Source organism: Pteropus vampyrus, unplaced genomic scaffold, assembly GCF_000151845.1.
Source record: "Pteropus vampyrus isolate Shadow unplaced genomic scaffold, Pvam_2.0 Scaffold78, whole genome shotgun sequence".
NCBI classification, from domain to species: domain Eukaryota; kingdom Metazoa; phylum Chordata; class Mammalia; order Chiroptera; family Pteropodidae; genus Pteropus; species Pteropus vampyrus.
The window spans coordinates 3922517-3930288 of record NW_011888859.1 but is presented as its reverse complement, the minus strand read 5'-3'; the positions used below and the strand labels follow the sequence as shown (position 1 = coordinate 3930288).

The 7772-nt window shown below is 40.0% G+C and overlaps 1 protein-coding gene across 1 annotated transcript in view; it reads left to right on the top strand.

Moving 5' to 3' along the window:
- The window catches only part of NOX3 (NADPH oxidase 3), a 54638-nt gene extending 47565 nt beyond the window's left edge, over positions 1-7073 (top strand). Inside the window, exon 13 of the mRNA XM_011362729.2 lies at positions 6947-7073. Within this exon, the coding sequence (XP_011361031.1) occupies positions 6947-7073 (127 nt within the window). The remainder of the gene's footprint in view (positions 1-6946) is intronic.
- Positions 7074-7772: the final 699 nt, after the last annotated feature.

Sequence of the window (7772 nt, the reverse complement as noted above, 5' to 3'; positions counted from 1 at the left end):
TATATATATTCATCTAATGTTTTATATTCAGTTTTCAATTGTTATGGAGTGAATGTTGCCACTTTGCGGGCTTTTCACGCAGACCCATCTTGGTTTTAAGTTCTTATAGATAGGACCATTCTTTGTTATGATTTCCCTTTATCGATGTGTCACATTGCATTTGTTTATTTTTGTTACACGTGACGTTTGCAGCCCAGTGGGGAAGGCTTTTCGAGCCAAACCATTTAATTATCTCCCTGTCTGCAGAAAGGTGTGAGCCAGAAACACAGCGTCGAGACACCCAGAGTGGAACTGAGTTTGCACAAACTCTGCCCCCTAAATTATGTTGCATAGTGCTGAAAAGCGAATCCGTCCAATTTTGCAAGGAGTGAGGAATAATGAGCAGTTTGAAGGTGGGAAAACGATCTGGCTGTCACTTCTCTTGTATCCTTGTAAGGAGTGTGTTCGTTCCTTTTCAGAAGCCATAATCAGAGTTCAGTACATAAATGGACTTAAAGCTCAGTTGAATTTTTCAGCACAGTAGTGATATAAACTCTCTTCTTGATGGATGACTTCATGTCTTCCAGGATATAAGAGGCCCCCCAAGCTTCGGATGTCACTGAAATCTCTACAGCTTACTAGAATTTCTAGCCCCCAAATTTTAAAAAAAATAGCATATTTTTAATAGCCTTAGACTCTAGAACACCGCAACTGATTATATAGCTTCAACTATCAATGTCATTAATATTAGGCACTTGTAGGCAAAGATCATTGATCGTTTTACCCCTGGAATGCCAGTTCCCTGGGAAAAGACATGTCATCAATAAAGAGCTTTGCATCACCTTTCCGAGAGACTTTTAAAATGACCTCCTTAAAATAATTTTGTTTTCTGCTGCGCAAAAGAAGATTTATGTTTAACGAAGCTTTTAATGAAGAAATCTCGGAAAGAGAATGCCAATAAAATCTAATTTTTAAACAAGAAAATTTAATATGGAGAAGTATCTCAATATCCTGGCCTTTGTCCAGATATAAATGAAACACACAATCCAATTAGGGTTCTACACAAAGGACAAAGTAACATTAATTTTCCTCAAGATGGTTATTAAGGAGATAAACAGTATGTTTTCCCCTGATTATGTCAAGGATGTGTTTGTTCCCAAGTCTACTTGGCTAGTCTACAAGACAGGCCTGCCCTGTCATTAGCTCATATCTTTTGGCAAAGATGGGTCAGAAAGAATTGGTGGGTTTGTTAGTGGCCTCAAAAATGGTTCTTTGTTCTTGAAGGCCTTTGAAGTGGGCTCTCAACCATTTCTATTCATCAGCACGAAGCCAAGGATTCTTAGGGCTTACTCTTTTAAAAACATTTACCTGTTCGCTCAAAGCTGGAGTTTTTCTTGCTCTAAAAAGAAGGAGTTAAATCAAAAGAATAAAGGGAAGAGGGGCAAAAATATTTTTTTTATAGAACATGAAAAACAGCACCAAAAATAAAGCTTGAAGGGAAGCAGATCAAAGAGAATAGTGCAAACTATAAAGGAACCAGAAAATTGCAAAAATAACAGTAACAGAGAAACAAATTGATGGGCATCAAAATGAATACAAATAAGGAAAGGGGAAGAAAAAATTAAACAGATCAAAGACTGAAAGTTAAAAACGAGAAAACGTATTCTATTGTTTTTATTTGCAATTAATTTTCATAATTATGTCAGCTGTATTACAAAAACAAAAGTGTAATTTTAAAAGAAGAGGATCAATAAATAGTAACGGGCTGAATAAGAAGCAAATCTTTGATTGATATGCCCAAAATCACATGCCTGTGACAACTGTTGTGCACTGCTTAAGTTAGACAGGTACAGAAAAGTACTCTAAATACGAAAAGGATGAAAATTATTCTCTCGGGTAAAATATAGTAGGTTAATTAATAACATGTATTGATATCCATATCTTACTAATCTATAGAAATATGTATCTTATACAAAAATGGAAGTTGTATTTCATTTTTTTGTAAGCATTCTCAATGTGTTCTCAAGCTTTAGATAAATATTCAGAAAATTAGGGACTTGTTTCCAAGAAGGTGGAGACGGAACGAAAATAAACATATTTTTATCACATCTAGCTTTTTGATAAACACATTGTGCAACTACTCAACCTTCTGGATAAATGGATCAGTTGTTTTTAATTAATTGAATAAAATGACTTTCCATAAGACTTCAATCTTTGATCATAAACTTCACGTAATATTTATAGTTTGTCACTTATCTACTAATAACTTCACCATGCCTCGTAGGCGTGAAGCTTTATGTAATTAATAAACATAAAAACTTTGAAGAGTTGGCCAGTTTTTCATAACTTTGATAGAAGCGTTTCTTTCATCTGGAAGGAAAAATAATAAAGAATAAAAGAGTACTACCATTTGTTAGAAGAGTTCAACCCCACCCAATGATGAGAAAAGGTGCTAACCATATGATCGGGAGCTTCTAATACATATTGTATGTATTTTTTTTAGACCACCCATTGTTTTCAGAAGTGTAAAAATACCTTTATACTAAATTGAGTAAATGTGTCCATCTGGAACCACATTTGCTTATGTGCACACCCTCCGCTTCTCATTTGTACATGCATATGTGCAAAATGGTTTCAAATGATATTTTTAAGAAATTAAAATTCTGATTACAGCATACAAGCAAGACCCTCTCTCTGTCTAACAGGATAACCTAAACATCCATTATATGACTAAAATGTTCAGAATACTCAAAGAAATAGACTTAAGTGGAACCCTGACACATGATAAAGTATAGCTTCATGAGAATAATAATGTCACCATAAACTTATGACTGGGATATTGTTAGCATATTTAAATAGTACCTTTCCACCAGAGGATACCAGCTCTCCATTTACAATCAAGTAAAGAGTCAATGAAAATTACTGGCATTACTGCATTTGTAGTAGTTGACATTAGGGAGGTAGGCGAGCACAAGGCAGATTTAACATTGCTCGGCGAAGTTTCCTTGGTGATGTCATCTATCAGAATATTAGATACGGCTAAAATATTAGGATATTTCTGTATGAAGCTGTATATATTTTAGTGTTTCATCAGAGAGGGAAAGGGGACAGGATTGGCAGAAGAACGGCTCTACCATTTCTGGTGATCCGACGCCACGAGTCAACTATTTTCATTTCTCTCCCCTATTGGACCGCAGTGTCCTCCAGGGCAGCACCTGTATCTATGCCCCTCAGAGGCAAGCACAGTGACCAGCCTCAGCAAATGAAGGGACAGCGAGAAGGATGAGGAAGCTGGGACAAAAGTCTTAAGTCTTGCCAGAGAAGATGGAGTTGGCAGGAAGAGGGCAGAAGTGCCACAGCTGTGAGCAAGCTGTCAGGGCCACGTGTAACTCCTAATGAACAACTGAGTAATTAAGATGCAGAGAAGAGTCACAGAGCAGGCTGCTACTGATCAATTGCAAGATGGGTTAAAAAAAAAAAAAAAACTGGCCCACGCAGTTATCATCTGTGGTTATGAAAAAGAAGGTGTTGTACAAAATATAATTATGCGATGAATCATTTGGAGGCCTCTCTAATGAAAAACATTCTCTAAGAAAGATTAACCAGGAGTCGTATCCATTGTCTGATGCCGGGTCTGTAGCTTTCCTTGTCTTCTTTCTAAACCTTCATAAATCCACGGGAAGCTTCTGTTTATCGATTTTATTTGCAGAAAGCACTCAGGGTATAAAGTAATTTGATTTTTTTTAAAATGGGGTTTAGGGTCTGCCCCTACAGGGTTATAACTTACCAAGCATAAAAGCCAACACATAAAAACAAACATACAATTTAAAGAGAGAAGGGCTCAAGGCAGCAGAACCCGACAATCCGGCAAGATGGTGGAATGACTCCCGGGTGCCCTCACTCTCCCATATATCTGCTGGACTGAAATCTCCCGGTGGGTGACATTTTAAATGCCTTTCGTGCATGGCATTGCTGAACTGTTTTGAAAAAATGCATCAACCCCACAGAGAAGAGATGATAGTTATTTAGCAAATAAGAGGGGTTGGAGAGAGGATTCTCTTTATTGTTTATCGGAGTTAAGTATAATGCTGTAATGTTAACCATCTTTGCAGCTTGTATAAAATTTGTCCTTTTCTCGTCAAAGTCAGCAGCTCAGGCTGATCAATGTGGCTAATGTCATCCCTGACCCATCTCCTCCTGCGTCTGCAGGCTTGGCAGGCTGTAAACTGAAGAATAATGCCTCGTGTTTTTATTCTTCTTTTACAGAGCATCTTTTTTTCTTTTCTTTTTTTTAATTCTAAGCAATCGTGGGTAATTAAACTTTATAGAAGAATTTTTCTCTTTACCATTCCCATTAGGGTTCTCTTGCACTTGTCCATTGCCTCATAAAAGAAAAAAAAAAAAAATGCTACCACATCTGTGCCTTAACTGTTTTTGTGTGGATTCTCAACTCCGTGATTCACACTTGGCATTTGCGACAAGAAAGCTCTGTATTTGAAATCATGAATGCTGAGGAGGGTAAGCAAGGCAAGCAAAAGAATGCTGTGTGTGGGGACAGGAATGCTCAGAGAACTGGTGACGGACTGGCCTTTCCGCCTCAGCGGAAGGGAGATAATGAATGGCCTTTGTGAGACTCCGGTGATTGCATAACCGTGACAGGTACATGAATACAGGAAAGTGTGTACTTAGCTGAGCAGTGTAATAGCCACAACTTCAAAAGGAGCAGGATAGCTGTGAACTGCTGGGGACAGCAGTGGTACACCTGGCAGCCAGCAATCAGAATCTTTTGAAATGGAGTCTTAAAGGCAGAGCATCAAAGAGTAGCCTCAGCTTCTGCAAGCACTCGCCTTGGCTGCAAATGAAAGGGCAAACTTAGCCCGTTGGGAATGGGCCAGTGGGCAATCTCTATGGCGACACCCACACTAATGGAAAATTATCACCACCCATAACAGTGTCTTTGAACCTAGATGCAACGGTACCTCTGGGCATCAGACACAAAGCCAAACTGTGACCTCTCACTAGGAAAGGGTTTACCTGACCAATCTATCATTCCAAATGTTTCAGTCCAGAACTTAAAAAAACCTAGTGATAGAGTGTTGATCCAGAAAGTCTGTAATCATCTCTGGGTTAACAGCCCGCATTGCATCTGGTCAGTTTGATGGAGCAGGCAGACATCACGTGGGTCATCACGTAAGCTGTCACCGAGAGCTCACCATGTGCCTGCAATGTCTTGTCTACTTCTCACAGAGGTTCTAGGAGCTGGGTACTATAATTCTCTCCATTTTATAATTAAGAACATGAGAACTTTGAAGAGATACTTAACATGCCCCAAACTGCTCAGCAACAAAGCAGTCGGACCGATAGCGCTCGCGACCACTGCCTTTTATTCCCATCAATACCGTACACGTGCTTCTGTTTTTCTGAAAACGTACTTTCTTGAATTCAGTCATGGGAATGACGTCTTTGAAAATGGCACTTACACATTTTAAACATATCGTCATTTATGAATGAATCTACTTGGTAAGTTCCTTTGAAGCTAGAGTTTTAAATGTGATTGAACCATCAAATTCTACCATGGATATTGTGGTCGTGGAATACATAATTACAGGTGCATACGATGCATGGCAGAGAACCATGTTAATACATGAGCTCAGAAGAACGAACAAAGCACTTCCCAACAGGAACCAGGTACGAAGAAGTAGAGGCGATGCAGTGGGCGCCATGGCCCAGAGGTCCAAGGAATTCCTCTCAGACGGTGTATCTCAAAGTGCGGCTCATATACCATGTGCTCCAGTGTCACCTGGGGGCCTTGCTAGAAATGCATACCTTGGACCTAAGCCTGGGAACCTATGTGTTAACAATATGCCTAGATAATTCTATGCACAGGAAAATAGAATTTTTGATCTAGACTAGAGTGAGTAACTAATTAAACTTGTGGTAGAGATTGAAGAAAAAATGCTATCAGGAACAGCACAATGCCAGACAAGGGGAAGCGTGGTCTCCATAAGTCCACGTAGAGATGGGTCCCTCCTGACTGCCAGAGACAACCCAAGTCCTTTCACCGGTGGCATCATTTATGTGTCCGCAGAGCTGGCATTCTCGGTCTCGGGACAGTCACTATATGCAAAAATATCTCTGCAACACAGTTTTCTAAAATATCATGATTACAGGTGACAACTTTTGGGTGGCTACATTTTCAGCAATGTCTTTTTTTTTCCCAAGTCTTCTTTTTTTGGCCATCTTTGAAAACTAAAGTGATTCCAACAGGAGGAATAAACTAGGTTGCTATGACTTTGGTATACGTTTTATTATCTATAAAAAGGCAGGGTTGAACGGGATGTTAGGAACAACTGACACTTTTAAAACCTTTTTGACTGCATCATTGCATTTTGCTTTCAATAAAACATCAATGAGGTCATTATTATTTTAGTTTTACACATGTGGAGATCGAGGTCCAGTGTCTTGCCCAAGACCATGCAGATAATAATCTGCAGGATCATGTATTCATTCATTCAACAAACATGTGTCGATTGTCTCCTGGACGCCAAGCACTATTCCGGGGGCAGGATTACAGTCAGAGACGAGGAAAACAGACAAGGTTCCCACTCTCAAGGAGCTTACATTCTAGTCACCTTCCAAACGGACACTTCGCTGATCAAAGTCGCCAGACTGAAATTGCAGGCCATGTCGCCTCTGTATTGAAACTCCCTCCCTAGTCATCAGGTCCCGCCAGCCTCAGTCTTCTCGAGTCCACTTACCTGTGCGATTCAGGGCATAACGGGACCCTGGACACCTGCGGGTGATCATAGTTCCGAAAGCAGGAAGAGGGAAAGAAGGAAGTGGGTGCAGAAAAATCAGTGAAGTCACAACCACAGCCACTCTGCTGATTTTACAGTTCTGTCTCGGCTTGTGGTTGGCCTTGACCCTGTATAACATGTCCTTTCTCTCCCGCCCCGCCCCACCGCAGCAGCAGCATTGGCGTGTTCTTCTGCGGACCCAAAGCTCTCTCGAAGACGCTCCGAAGGATGTGCCGCTTACATTCATCAGCCGATCCAAGAGGGGTCCATTTCTATTACAACAAAGAAAGCTTCTAGACTTTGGGATGAAATCTACATACTGTGTAAGTGACGACCATCATACAGGTCAGGGCTTGGGGAACTTTTCCTGTGAAGGGCCAAATAGTAACGATTTTAGGCCCCGTGGACCATGTGGTCTCAGTCACAACTGTTCGACCCTGTCAGTATACTGCGCCAGAGTAGCCACAAACAACACGTCAGTGAATGGTGTTGTTCTTTTGCAACAAAAGTTCGTTTATGAGCCCTGAAATCAAATTTCATGTAATTTTCTTGTGTCATAAAATATTCTTTTGATTTGTTTTCGATGATTTAAAAATGTAAGTGACATTCTTAGCTCATGGGCTGTCCAAAAAACAGATAGTGGGCCAGTAGGTAGTTTGCTGACCCCTGATACACAGAATCGGTCCCAAACTTGTTTTGGTACTGAACGCTACATCCAACATGAGACTGGCATGGGGGTTTGAATTCTAGTCTTGTTTAGAAGTCACTTCAAATTTCCATTATCCCGATGGCAGAGACGTCTGCTTTATATCCAAACCTGATCTTTTCTGTATAAACTTTGTATTTTTTTCATCCTCTGCAGACCTGAGAAATCACCAGTGGGGGTTTCAAGTATATATATAATCCTTTATGTACTTGCAAATGACAATAAAATCATCCCTTTCCTAGTGTAAACAATACTGAATTCTTAAACTTTAACTCTAGAATATATATTAG